At 37.7% G+C, this 15195-nt stretch overlaps 1 protein-coding gene across 1 annotated transcript in view; it reads left to right on the forward strand.

The window, feature by feature from the left end:
- LOC125315326 overlaps window positions 1-9346 on the forward strand; it is a 150597-nt gene extending 141251 nt beyond the window's left edge. The window contains exons 5-10 of the mRNA XM_048279777.1: window positions 4198-4899; window positions 5575-6288; window positions 6398-7114; window positions 8304-8726; window positions 9193-9212; window positions 9331-9346. Of these exons, the coding sequence (XP_048135734.1) occupies window positions 4198-4899; window positions 5575-6288; window positions 6398-7114; window positions 8304-8726; window positions 9193-9212; window positions 9331-9346 (2592 nt within the window). The remainder of the gene's footprint in view (window positions 1-4197; window positions 4900-5574; window positions 6289-6397; window positions 7115-8303; window positions 8727-9192; window positions 9213-9330) is intronic.
- Window positions 9347-15195: the final 5849 nt, after the last annotated feature.

Consider the following 15195-nt stretch of genomic DNA (forward strand, 5'->3'; position numbering starts at 1 on the left):
TTATTTTCAGTTCATTCGGTTCCAATTTACCTTATCCATTCGTGCCTTCGTTGTCCATTAGATAAACCGATCTTCTGTTTCTCTTCATTTTGTAGAAATCCAACTGATTGTATGAAATCCACATAAACTTAGTTTGGGATAGGTAATGAGTTACTTTTTACTTACCTTCTGCAAGTGCACTTATGTAAATAGGGTTCATGAAGCAAAACTGAAAGGACTTTTGGCAATAGATTATTCAATGATAAAGTAATTTCATAGACTTGTGAAATGGATTCCACTAGATTCAGTTAGCTAAAACTTTGTTATTGTCTAAAAGATAAGCACGCCAACATGAGATTTTCTTTAAATTCAAATTACTCTTTTGCCCGCAGATTAAAATTAGTAAAAGTTGCTAAATGAATATAGCAAAGTTGAGTAAAGGCATTGTTACTATTGTTATTAATACAATTAATATTAGAATTCTGTTAAAGAGTGCCTCAGGGCCCCGGGAGCAGTTGTTGAGAAACTAATTAAGGAAACTCTATAGCTTCTAATACATTGATTATCTTCATGTCATACGCAATATGTACCTTGAAAATTGAAATATTCTGAATAAAGTGTACTAAACAATGTTTCATAAGCAGTCTTTCACAAAACTGTTATTGTTGTTCTTCTTAACGTTTCTATTACATGTCAGCATTAATTTTTGTTAGATCATTACCTCCTTTTGATGCTAGGAAAAGAACAATACAATGAAAAAAAAAAATAGCAATGAAAAGATTACAAGGACGATGGCGATGATAACGATAGTCATATATCTTTTGTTTTACATCTTTTCGTTGATTATAATTAGTTTCCTTTAATCTTAGAACTAGTTATCTTGTTTTGCATTTTCTAGTTGTCCAATGAACGAACCACAGAGAAGTAAAATGTGTTGCACAGATGGGGATTTCGAGCAACATTACATGTTGCTGTAAGGATCGTGGGAGACGATCCATGCCCCGAAAAAGTTAATATTGATGACAGGAGGAAATACATAGTCATAAAGAAATACTGATTATTCCCATCGTGAGAAGATATGACCATATATAATAAGTAATGAGAACATCGTCGTGTCATTGGATAAGATACAATATCTTAGTGGACATCGTTGGATAAAAATATGATATTTCGTGCATAAATTAGTTGGGAGGGTCCAGGGATGACAGGAGGAAGTCACTTGAGTAATTAGACTATTATGATAGTTATTTTTCCTTGTGAAGCATTAAATTACTCTTTGAAACCGCTAAATTACTTCTTGGTAGTAATCTTCCCCTGTGAGACAGTAAATTATTTCCTAGCAGGACTAGTGCAACTTGTAAGAAGTAATTTACCTTGAAACTACTTTTTGCTTTATGGTTCATTAATTTCCATTGTCATTAGTAAATCGCAAACAAAATCTAACTGTAACAACATCCCTTCTTATGCTGTAAATAAAAAGTAAAACCGAGTGGTTGTCTTTCAGGATCGTAAAGTAGCTTTTGTTTATCAAATATTTTTGTAAATGCGAAAGTCATGAACAACCTGCTAATAGCATGTATAAAATCCAGCTTGTCTTTCCTAATGCTATCGTTGATGGGTTTGTCCGCCAGGTTTCAATCCCATCCTTGCAGACCTTAACTATGTCTGGACTTCCCAATCTGGAAACTATATGGAGCGAAGAATCTGCAGTGGAACTGAGTAATCTTCAATCTCTTGAGCTGTTGGGGTGCAAATCTCTCTCGAAGGTTTTCAACTTCAGGTCGCTGGTAAATTCACAAAAGCTACACACTTTGACTATCGCAGATTGCGTTTCGGTGCAAGAAGTTTTTGACCTCGATGGACCAAGCGCCAGCGGAAATGTTGAGACTCCCTCCGAGCTAACCACCTTGGATTTACGGGACTTGCCGAGCTTGATGTGCCTATGGAACAAGAATCCTTGTGGGATAGTGAGATTCCATTGTTTAACAAAGCTAAAGGTGATTCGCTGTCACAGCCTCAGGTTTCTGTTTTTGGCATCAATGGTAACACCTCTAGCACAATTGAGAGAACTAGAAGTGGTGTGTTGTGAGAAGATGGAGGCGATCATTATGGAGGAAGAAGGGTTGGAAACGGAAACATCAGGAATTCTAGCATTCCCGATGTTGACTTATTTGCAATTAATTTCGTTGAAAAGTTTGACGTGCTTCTCTCACAAAAAATGTAAGATTGATTTGTTATTTTCATCAATGAAGATCTTCTTGGCATCTTTTGAAATACAAATAATGACATTCTTTCCATCGTATAAAAAATTGATGGCAGGTTCACGAGAAGCTAGGAATCAGGATTATGTTAAATCACGCGCCACTGCCCTCTTCAATCATGAGGTACGTAATTCTAGTTAGGTCAAAATATTAAATATGACAAGAACTGTCGGAGTAAAATACTTGGCATCACTTGTATGTGCTAATTGTATTGCGGAAGTTTGCATGCTGAGCATTGCAAGTTCCCATATGCCACTACAAACAATTAGCAAGTTTCAATTCACGCCAATCCCAAGAAAGCAAGAGTTGGATCAATCACACGAACTATTGAAAAAAATTACAAAGAAAGATATAGGCGTATAAATCATTGTCAGGCCCACGTAATTACTAATTACGCTAAGCAAATAAATACTTATACAGCAGGCAAAGCATAACAAAAGCAAAAACTTACTAAATTACTTACGAAGTCAAGTTTGGTTAAAATTGATTGCATTCTGGATAAGTCAAAGTAAAGTTACAATCCAAATTGCCTTGTAAGTTGAATTGAGAGAATTTAAAGAAAATCACTACAGATATAAAAGTCGGATACCCAATCTTCAAGGAGTTCAGTTGTTAATTCTCAAATTACGGGGTTGAATTCAGTCATTGTAACTAAATAGTAATGGATTTTGTAACTTAAACTACAATTTTTAATCACCCAGGTAATAAATTTCATTTTTTATAAGTTATGAACTTTGACCAAACATTCAAAATTTTCTGGCCAACTATTGTTGTGACAAACAGTATGGCCAATTTTCTGAACGTTATACTGTTGTCGGTCGTCATCGAATGAGAATGTCATTGAAAAGCTTAATTAATTATATTGTTATGAAGTGCTCCCCGAAAAGTCCTTAATGAATATCACTGTAGACTTTCAATTACAAGATGTTGATCATCCTCCTTGCAAGGAAAACTATTTTTGGGCCCCATACTCAACATTAGCATAATATTATCAGTTATGTATACAATGTCCCTTAACTACGACAATAAGGATTTTATACTATTATCGAGTCTCTACGTTTTACATAACAGTAACTAAGAATTTAACCTCTTTTTAATTTTTTTTAAAAAAAAGAGAGGGAGATTCATACGATTCTAATCATTTATACTAAAGTACAAATACCTATATTTCAGAAAACAAAAAATCCACACCCGCACAATGCATGAGGATGCTGCTAATTACCTAGTAATGAGAGAAAGAATAATCAGTTAATTAATGATCTGCGTCTGTTATCAGTTAGCAACATCCAAAAGAAAATATCCTAAATTAAGTATTGTTGTTAATCTAAATAACTGATAAATCACGCTAGATGAACGGCTTTCTGATTTTGACAAAGAATGTAAATGTCTCAGCGATTTTGAATGTACGGCTGGCTTGGCACTGCAAGCGTGAACAAGTGGTTTCACTCTGAATTAACATCCACAAATAACATTGTTATGCAGCCCAACAGGCTGTAAAATTGGATTGATACGTCAATTTTCTTAGATATTTTTAACCACCTATGATGAGGTATTTATGACTATCTTCGATAATTTGATTCAAGTATATGCCAAGGTTGAGGAATATCCTCCTTTTTGTTTTCAAATATTTCTTACTGCATTTATATGTCAAAACATGTACGGTAAAGCCTCTCTTTTTCGTTTTCGTGTGGTGTATGTCCAGTACAAAATATGGGCATAACCAAATGACCATCTTGCCCACTGTAAAAAGAATATGCTTAGCTCACATTAATAGTGTTTGCTTTATTACATGTGGTTTGACTTCTCCATGTGCTTAATTTTTTTTCACTTTTTTTTTTCCTTTTATGCAACTTAATAATTCCCCCTCTCCCCTTGGCAACTCATTTATATTAACATCTTGGAAGTTCATGAATTTGTAATTTAAATGGATCACCAATTTTGTGAGTGAATACCATAGGTTGCGTTTCCTCGCTTGGAGACATTAGAGATCTATGGCATGGATAATATCAAAACGATATGGGACAATCAAGCTGCTGCGGATTCTTTCCACAATGTAAAATCACTTGTGGTGTTGGGATGCAATAAGCTAGTGAACATTGTTCCTTCTTGCATTGTTGGACGGCTTTGGAGCCTGGAAAGTTTGGGTATATATTATTGTGGTTCGCTTGAAGTCGTTTTTGAACTTCAGTCACTGAATCCTCTAGATGGGAATCCTGGTGTTCGTTCCCAATTAAAAAAGCTGATGTTACATGAATTGCCACAGTTGAAGAGTGTATGGGATAAGGAACTCCACCATCAAGTCAAATTCCAGTGTCTCCATTCTGTTACTGTTTCCAATTGCAAGAGCCTCACCTCTCTATTTCCAGCCTCAGTAGCGACAGATCTTATCCAACTTGAAGAGTTGAAGATCAGTGCATGTGGCATTATAGAACTCATCAAGATGGAAGGACCAGTTCTTGGGGTTGTCTTCCCAAAGTTAACCTCCCTCAAGCTCGAGCATCTGACAGAGTTGAAGTGCATCTACACAGGAACAAATGCTTTAGGTTGGCCAGCATTGAAGACTTTGGAGGTGCATGGCTGTAACAAAGTGGAGATACTCGCTTCCCAAATTGAGAATGAGATGCCACTACAGAAACAGCCTCTCTTCTTGTTCGAAAAGGTATGACTTAGGATTATTTGTTTTGCTTCGATTGTGAATATTTGAAGTGAAGATTATGGTCACAGCCAAGCATATCATACAAATAATTCCACATACGGAGATGTAAACTATACAACTCTCTTTGAATCTGCAGAAATAGTATAACACGGAAACATCATATGTTCTTCTAGTAGTGACAGAATGCATAGCCATTATCCCCCTTAAAAAAAATGGTTTTGGCTAATTCCGATAGTTTAGTCTCTTAAGTACCATAAAGATCGAAAACACGTGGCATGCGGTTTGATCTTACCAGGCACAAGAGTGTTTTCTAATTTGAGCCTTATTAAGATGACTGATGTTATGCTAAAAAGGGAAGACGTGACATTTTTGTTTGCATTGATATATGAATTTATTGGAATTGTGATTATAATTGATCGAGACGTTATTTTCACAACGGATGTTTCTTATAGAAACGGGAATGTACAGATATAATTAAGTTCAAATATGGATACAAGTCAAATATGAAAAATCAACGATAGTGTTTATTGCATGAGGGCACATTTTCTTTCGTTGAATCGCCGACTTAACATATTAAAAACTGTAGATATTATGCGAGATGTGCAGGACTTGTACCATGACACATGAGTACTCATTTAACTAAGCTGACTTCAGACTCTGATTTGACTATCTTCTCAGGGTGCATTCCCAAATCTACGAGAGCTAAGATTGGATTTATCTGGACAGATGGAGATATGGCATGGGGATTTTCATGGTGAAGAATTCTTTTGCACGCTTAGGGTTCTTGAGCTTCGTCATCTCTCGGAGGAACATGCAATATCCATGTGTCTTTTTATTCAGAGTTTAACCAACTTGGAAAAGCTCGTTCTATGTGAATCTCATCTAGAGAAGCTGAGCAGAAATGTGGAAGCCATAGAAGACCCAAGTCATGAGCTATTACCCTCGTCAAGTTACTTTCAACATCTGAAGACTCTAGATGTGTCACATTGTGATGGTCTATCAAGTATGTTCACACCGACCATGGCTAAAAACTTGGCGGAACTCACAGAGTTGAGGATACGAAATTGTAAAATGTTGAAAGAAGTTATTAGTGACGATGGGGGTAAGGAGGGGTATGCAGTGACTTTCAATCAGTTGAAGCACATACAACTTGATGGGTTGACGAGGTTGAGTTGTTTTAGCTCAAGTGAATACACTTTGGTGTTCCCTCTCTTGGAAGATGTCATAGTGAGTGGATGTCCCAACATGCAGTCCTTCTCTAAGGGACCAATAGTTGCGCCAAAGCTAGAGAGAATACAAGTAGAAACACAAGCAGATCCAAAGCCTCAACATGAAGTGTGGTTTTGGAAGGAAAACCTCAACACCACTATCCAAAATATGTTTGAAGATATGGTATGCATCAATTATCAAATTTTGTGCAATTGGATAGTCTTAATAACCTATAGAGTAATTACTTTTTGCTAACTATAAGTTTACCTTTAAATGATGCATTTCTACACAGGCTACGATTGCTAGAGTAAAGTTTATGTGGCTGTCTGAGTTCCCTGAGCTGATTGGAAAGTGGCATAGTGAACTCAATCCCATCAAGTCATCTTGGCAATTAGAAAGACTGGCGGTGGATAATTGTCCATCATTTGTTAACGCTATTCCATCCAAATTGATGCTTGTTTTAGAGAAAATGACAAGGTTGCAAGTGTGCAATTGCGAGTCTTTGGAAGAAATATTCAATCTTGAAGGGCTTGAGCCTGTGGAAATCACTCGGGTGCTGCCCGAGCTACGAGATTTGGGCCTGGTCAATCTGCCGAAGTTGAGGCAACTATGGAACAAAGATCTTCAAGGAACGATGCGCTTCAATTCTCTATTTTCTCTGACCCTTTATAATTGCAGCAACTTGAGATATGCTTTCACTCCATCGATGGCTCGATGCCTTGCAAATCTACGCAAGATTGAAATAAAGCAGTGTGGTGAAATGGAAGAAGTGATCGCAGAGGAAGAAGGGCAGGTAAGCGTGGTGGAGAAGATCACATTCTCGATGCTCCATATGATGACGCTGGAATGCTTGCCCAATTTAACTAGTTTCCTCTCGGGAAAGAATCATACGCTGGATTGTCCTAGCTTAACATGGTTGAACATTGCCCACTGCCCCAAGATGAGAAGTTTGACTTGGCATTCTTGGATGCAGATTGATCAGAATACCCCTTCCCTCTTCACTCCACAGGTTAGCCTTCTTTTTCTTAACCCAATGCTTTTGGTGTTTTGATTAATTATCTTGTCAAATCGAAGTGTGGATGGAACTGTTAAGTGGAATTTGGAAATAGAATGGCGCGCGTTGCACTCGTCACATGAAACAAACAATTTCACTTCCAGTGCAAATGCAACATCCACTTTGTTTTCGTTTTAGTTTTGCCTCCACACACCCAAATAAAACTCCAAAATCCTCGACACATGGCACAGTCAAGGATAAGAAGTTGGTTACGTATTGCAGGCTTTAAGATATTGTAGTTAAGTGTCAACACCAACTTCCAACCCCAACCCCCCTCCTTAACAAACCAAAAAAAAAAAAGAAAAGAAAAGAAAAAAACAAGAAAGTGTGTCAGCACCAACTAAAACTTCATAATTGTATACCGACTTCAGTAATTGGTTACCAATTATAAATCAATGAATCACAAATGAAGAATTAGTTTTCTCCAAGAAGGTCAACTGAAAATGAATTGCATCTTCAACTTGAAGCAATAAATCCAAGAATTCTTACCATATACTTTGTTGCATTATCAAAAATAGGGGATATATATATACATTTGTATATGCACGCACACTGAAGTAAAACAGTGCATTTATGTGTAATCGGCGAATTGGAGAGTCCGAGAAGTTGTCATAGGAACTTTCAAAAATTTGGACAGAGAAAGCGTTGCCAATAATAAATTTCGGGTAAGCCAATTAAAAGTCAATGTTCCATGTACTATTGACTATAAATTGAAACAAGATACGTTTCTAAATTTCAAAGAATTGCAAAATTCATTCGATAGAATTTAAGAGAGGTTGCCGTCATGCAGAACTGAAGCAATTTTCAAATTTGTTTTCATTGAATTAATTAACAAGCTAATTTCTTTACGGAGTTTGTTGTGATATGCATCATTCCTTCAAAAGGCAATTAACACGTACCAGCCGATCGAGTCACTACACTTTTTCCCTTTTTTGGGGCCTTTTTTCTTACTGATTCTTTTGCCTAATTATTGTTTTTTCTGTTATTTGTAAATAGAAAGCATCTACGACCCTCCCTCTTTGTGTAAGTAACAAGCTGTAGAATTCTCATGATTTGTGAGAGCTCGGATAGTTTGGAAATTTCGTCTTTGAGATCATTAGTCGGTGTAATCATATTCACTGCGCCATTTTTCTCAATATGGCAGGTACAATTTCCTAAGCTTAAATCGATAGTTCTCTCCCACATGGACAAATTAAGCAAAATATGGACATGCGGCCCTCAAGGAACTTTCACTTTTAAATACTTGCATAAAGTGGAGGCTCGGAACTGTAAGAACCTTGAAATTTTGTTTCCACATTGGGTGGCTACAAGTCTAACCCAACTTGAGGAACTTCGAGTGGAGTCTTGTGGGCTCGAGGAAATAGTCTCGACCGCGAGTGGAGACGACAGTCCACACTCTATTGCTGCTCAATTTCTTTTCCCAGTATTGACTTCTCTGGTATTACATGATATGCCACAACTAAAGAGCTTACGCCCTAACTTGCTCACTTTGAACCGGCCATTCTTGAAGGAATTGCGAGTGACCCATTGTGAAAAAATGAATATGTTGTCCTTTCCGGCTCGGAAGGTATTATTAAAACTGCTCTTCCTCTGTTTTTTCTTTATTCTTTAATTCACCCCCTATGTCTTATGTGCTCTCATACACACTTTTCATTCGTGGGCACCCAAAATGTTTTAGTGGCGCTATCGGCGCATCTCGGTCACTTGAAATTCAAAGGAACTGCAGATCCTTGTTGACAAGATAAGACATTCCTCGTAAAGGATGAATTTGGTCGGGATGGTTCTTGAACTAACCGTATCGACCTCAAAGGTTTCATATGGATTAGATGTGAATTTCCTACGGACTAAATCGTGAAGCGGGCACACACATTTAGCAATTTCTTTTCAAATCACGGCAGGATGACCATCTTTCTATTGATGTTTTCCGGGTGAAATGGATTTTGATGTTGTTTCCCTTTCTATCTAATTATATGAGCATTTGGTTGCAGTTTGTATATGTATGACGACTTTAGGAGCTTGATACTTTTATGCAGGCTCTAGAGATTAATGAATTGTAAGGAAAAGGCCACCTGCCATGGGAATAAACCGACTTAATATGCCTTACATTGCAATGATTTATTTTGTCGAACATTGTTGAACTTACTTGCTCTCATTATATTTACAATTTGCAGGACATTCCCACCTTAGAGAGACATTTATTAGTCGATAAAGATATTCAGAGGATACAAAATGAAAATCTTTTTTATGACATTGGCAAGCGAGAAGCACTAACATTGGCATGCTTTCATGATGAAAGGGCGGGTTTTCCCTCCAACTTCCTCCTCCAGATATTTCCCAATTTAAAAAGCCTTGAGGTTTTTCGTAGTTCTTTTGAAGATATATTCCCCGATGAAGGACTTGTGGATGAGGGAAATCATCCAGTGCTTGAAAACTTAAAAGAACTTAAGTTGAGCAAGCTACACAACCTAAAGCGAGTCCGGAAAGAAGACTATTTAATCACAAAAGTGCTTCAAAGCATCGACAAATTTGAGGTTTGCGATTGTCCTGGTTTGACAACATTATTTCCAGCCGTGACAACCTTCCATAATTTGACGGAGTTGGTGGTGAAAAATTCCTGCGGATTGGTACACCTAGTGATGGTTTCAGCGGTCGCAAATTTGGTGCATCTCACGTACATGACTATAACAGGATGTGAAAGAATGAGAGAAGTAGTGGCAAACGATGAAAAAGGAGAAGGAAAAGTGATTTCTTTTGGGATGCTAACTTGGTTGACACTCCAAGATCCGCAAAGCCTAGAATGCTTCTCCTCCACCACAAGTTGCATCTTGAGGTTTCCATCCCTGTTGAGAATTGTAGTGGAAGGGTGCCCGAAAATGAAGATCTTTTCCAATGGTACGCTGAGCACGCCACAACCACAATTTGCGAGACTGTTCGGATCCATATTGGATGAGAACTGCGGTGGTGATCTCAATACAGCCATACAAAAGTTATCAGCATAAAAAAAATGCACATAAAATTGGTGAGATCCAATTAATGATATTCTCAATACTATTATTATTATTATTATTTTGGTCGTTTGCCTCTCGCTTCGAATTGCCCGACTTCTGAAGCACGATTTCTTATTTTTTTTTTCTTTTTTGAATCTTTTTAAACTTGTCTAGTCACCGATGAAGGGAAGGGCAGATGCTACAAGTGGTGCGGAGATCCGGAAGTTCTTGAGGCATAGTCAGAGGTAAGTGATTCTATTTCCAATTTCTCTCTGTCTCATTGACAATAGACCTTCCAAGGAAAATGGTAGTTTGCATATTAGCTAATAATTTAATGAAATTAGACATAAATGACTTTTAAAATGACAACCGATTTCTAATTGATTGACCATTAATGTGCCAACTAAGCAAATCCTCTATCATTTGCCATGTCAGCATAACTACTTAGAACCCACCCTAAGCATCTCATTTGGTTTCTTTTTCCTTGAACTCTCTTATCGTTCGATATCCACTCTCTTCTTTCATTTTCTTTTTTATTTTAGGAAATTGCATAAAAAAATTCTTAGCGATAGCTTACAGTACAATCAAGCTCTAAAATTTGAAAAAGTGCGATTACAACTCAACGAGATATGCTGACACCGCAAGCTTCAATTTTCTAATAGGTGTTGGTCTCTAGTGACCGATACACAAGTAGATTTAGATGATCAAACTCTATTGATCATTTACGGAAATAATCAAGGATGAAAATTAAAGGCCAGCATTGACAATGACGGTGGAAGATCCATAAACAGAATGATCATTTACGGAAATAATCAAGGACGAAATAATCATTTTACCTAAATATTAGCTGTAAAAACTTATATTCAATCGCCTTAAAAATGCAGGGCTCACGACTAAGGAATTTTTAAAGGCTAAAGATGTTTAGTTTGCAGTAGGTACCCAATGTTTAACTTTCAATTCTTAGTTACAGGAATTTAAGTTAAATACTAATCTGGACTCGCCAAAGGAAATAAAGATTGACTAGCTTAAACATGATGGATTGGACCTGTTGAGTTTGAGTGAATAATCTTTTCTTTTGCCGTAACTGTCTATAACGACTAGAGGTGGTGTTTGGCCTGACGGCATAGTCTGCCCAGAACCCACCATTTTGTTGAGAAAAGTTCATTAGCTACTTTGCACATCACTTTGTGAATTAATTCTATCGATTTCAGTCTCAGTACCTCTGACGTTATTCTTGATGCAATTTCGATCAACTAACAGACTGTCCAAACTGATGAAGGAGCAAATCTTCAGTGACAAGATTCGGAAGGTCTGTGAATCTTATCCTATAAGTAATGCATACACTCATGTGCATCAATGTGGTAAGAAAAGATCATGACATAATAGTACTCATGTGCAAAATTTGGTCTGGTCAACATTACTTTAGTTATCATACCTTTTGTGTTCTTACTTGTAGATCATTTGCTGATCGAAAATCAACTCCGCAGACTATCCCAGGCTGTTTTCTTGAGGGGCGCATCAATGGAAGCATGCAAGCCGCAACTCTTAAATGTTCGGACGGGTCATGACCTCAGAGTCTCCCTTTTCAGAAGGAAAGTTAAGAATTAGGCGTAAACTTTGGTATGCCTAAACAAAAAAAAATTTTATGGTTTGCTACGTTTTGTTTAGTTAATCAGATCAAAGAAAGCAAACCTTTCTGCTGCAACTAATTGAATGGTGATGCATTTCCTGATGCTCTCTGGCGAGCAGCGAACATTACACAGGACACATTGCATATTTCGGGTACATGTGTGCCTAATTTCAAATCTCTTTGCATATTTGCGTCTTTGTTCGACAATGTATAAATCGAACTCATCCGCAGCATGGGTTCGATAAAACAAAAGGTCATAAGCAATCCTTGTCTCACGCCAATATGCAGAGTTGGTCAGTAACAGAGATTTTAGTATGATACTTCAAGTAATTTCTTTCGCCCTTGAGGTGGTTAGAAAAGGAAAGAAAGAATGTCCTGCACCAACTCTGTTATCTGGGAAAGTTCGGTGATGGAGTGATTCTTTATACTGATTAGATCTCATCTCTTTAAGATGATAATTTCATGCTCTGCTCTGGTCGCCAGCTTCCTCTGGTAGTCCTACAACCTCTATACAGTCTCCGAAGCAATCACTGAAATTCGTACTGGCTGTTTGAAAATATGCATTGGGCAGAGTACTCCTTATGGATTCGTCAAGATACATATTCAGGAAAACAAACAAGTTGCGGCCGGTGAAGCGAACACGAGGAGATATCTGAACGAGCATGTGGTGCTCTGCTCTGCCTGTCGTGAGCATGGAGACGATCTTGTGTTAAAAGTCTCAATTTTTCAGCTGGAGTTGAGTACCAGAGTTCATCGATTGAGATGAACCTTGGATGTGCCGCTTTAGGCAGCTTGCAAGGCCAATACTATTCAAAATCTTACGACTTCCTTTATTTGGTAAGGAAAAAGAAAACCTAATGATTTCAAGTTAGATTTGAAAAAAATCATTGACAAATAAGGCAACTCGTGTAATTCCCTAGCTAAATTACTCTACTAAATATTAGAATATGATGGAAGATTAAGAGCATTGTTGTACTAATATGACTAAAACCATGATCTTGAGTAACTAGTTTTACTAATTCATCATGAGCTAGACTCGATGTTCTCGATGGGCCAAACCCATCGTAAGAAGGCAGAGACACAAAAATATAAGCTTGAACTATTTATAGATAGCTATAAATATCACAAGCATATTCATTGTAGAATCCCTTCAATTAATTACAGAACTCAATGTTTTTTTCTTTTTTTTTAATGGTTGTCTTTATTTTCCCGCTTTTTTTCATTTTCTGCATTTACATGGCTGGTCCCGATTGCCTCCCTTTAAATTTCTCGTCATTTACTTTGTTGTCCAAAATCAATTGACGACCATTTACAACCTTTGTCAATTAATCTGTGCTCTCGTAGGATTTTCCGTCACTTTTTTTTTCCTAAAACAATGATGATCTCTAGTGATCAATACGCAAGTAGATTCAGATTGAAGCCTAGTAATCACTTAACTGAAATAATAAGACCGAATTTTAAAAGCCAGCATCGACGTTGAATGACGAAGCTCCATAAGAGGACAGTCTTCCACCTTTTCAACTTACCTAACGAAGAGTGAAATTGAACAAAATAATCATGATTGTTACCTAAATATTAGCTGGGAAAAAAAATTAAGCATGATCGCTGTGGACTCACAGCTAAGGAATTTTGAAAGGCTAAAGTTCTTCTGTTGATAGCAGGTATGCAATTTGTAATTTCCAATTCTTGGTTGTAGGAATTACTAGTAAGACTCTCCCAGCAATAATATTTAGTCCGCAGAGGATATGATAAGTTGACTACCTTAAACGTGACGAATACCAGTCGAGTTTGAGTGGATTATCTTTTCTTTGGCCTCACAGGTTAATCTGTCGAGATCCACCAAGAAAAACAATTCCCTCCTTTAGTTCGGCATCCAAAGCTAAACCTCTTTAGGCCCTAAGAATAGTATGGATGTCATAACTTTCATGCAAATACTCGTTTTGACTGTCATAATGTTTTTCTTTTTTGCTCTTTTTAGTTTTACATCGGAATAAAATCGGTTTTTGTATTTCTAACTCGACATACAAATCTTAGCTTCTTTGGCATCATTCTTAATGTAATTTCGGCCAACTACCAAATCGTCTCTTTTTTAATGCGTTCGATTCCCAATGTGTTCTTCTTAATGTGCTTCCGAAAGCATTCAGTTTTTTATTGACTTTTCTTCATCGCAGTGATGAGACAAGCTAGCTCTTCTCCCTCGTTAACGTCATTAGAGAAGACGAACAGCTTCCCAAAACGTAGCTGTCATACCAGAAATGAATGTCTTCTCCAATTAAATCCTACATTCAATTAAGTTGGCTCATGTAAAGCCACAGAACTAGGTGAGATTCAGACGTTACTGCCTATTGCACAACTTGTGCTCGAGGGATGACTTCCCGTCTCCGGAGAGACGATGAACAGCGCCGGCGAAGTTTTGCACCGGAGACACCTCATTTCTTCAAGATCATACTCTCTCACACACTTCACACTAGAAGGGTTGTAAGTTCTTTTCTTTAAGAATTCTTTTGGACGTACCGAGGCTTGGAAGGTCGAAGCCTTGTACGCACTAGCCTTTTCTTTCGAGTCAGTTCGTGATAAAATATAATCTGGCACCGCTTGTTTACGTACTTATGATGACTTAATACGTTATGAAACTAGGGTATTCCGAAGATGTTTGTGAGAAAGTATGGCGAGAATCTTCCCGAAACGGTGCGTTTGAGGGTTCCGAACGGTGAAAGTTGGAGAGTGGAGTTGGAAAAATGGGATGAAATGGTTTGGTTATCAAAGGGATGGAAGGAATTTGCGGAGCATTACTCTATCCGTGAGGGCCACTTTTTAGTCTTCAAATATGGGGGGGACTTGGATTTTCACGTGCTCATTTTCGACAAAAGCGCAACGGAAATAGATTATTCGCTAACGTATGCTGACAGCAAGAAATTGAACCCCGGCACTGTCGAATTTGTCCCGCCTAAGATGGAAGATGCTGATGGTCACTGTAATCTTGGATCCGGTTCCAAATTGAAAGGCTGCCGAACTGATCAAGGAGCCAAGATTTTGCCACAAGATTCAGGAAGTGTGTGAACCTTAGCCTATCAGTAATGCATAGGCTTTGTGTCATTTTTTCTTATGCTCTCTGCCTGGCTCATTCAGGTAGGATGGAAAATTCCAAACGCAATGTGAGCCCCGCCATGCTGGCGTCTCGTACCTCTACTTCTAAACGATCTCAGGCATCGTCAGCTCTCAAAGCAGCCAACAAGTACAAGCCGCAGTATCCTTCCTTCAAAGTAGTTATCCGGTCACACAATCTATTTAATGTGGTAAGAGAAGAACCTGAGATAATGGTTCTCGTAAGGTGTCATCCTATTGACATTTCTTGTGTTAGTCATCATACCTTTTATGTTCTTATTCATAGTTCATTTGTTGATAAAAAATGAACTAAG

This window comes from Rhodamnia argentea, chromosome 5 (genome assembly GCF_020921035.1).
Source record: "Rhodamnia argentea isolate NSW1041297 chromosome 5, ASM2092103v1, whole genome shotgun sequence".
Classification (NCBI taxonomy): Eukaryota; Viridiplantae; Streptophyta; class Magnoliopsida; order Myrtales; family Myrtaceae; genus Rhodamnia; species Rhodamnia argentea.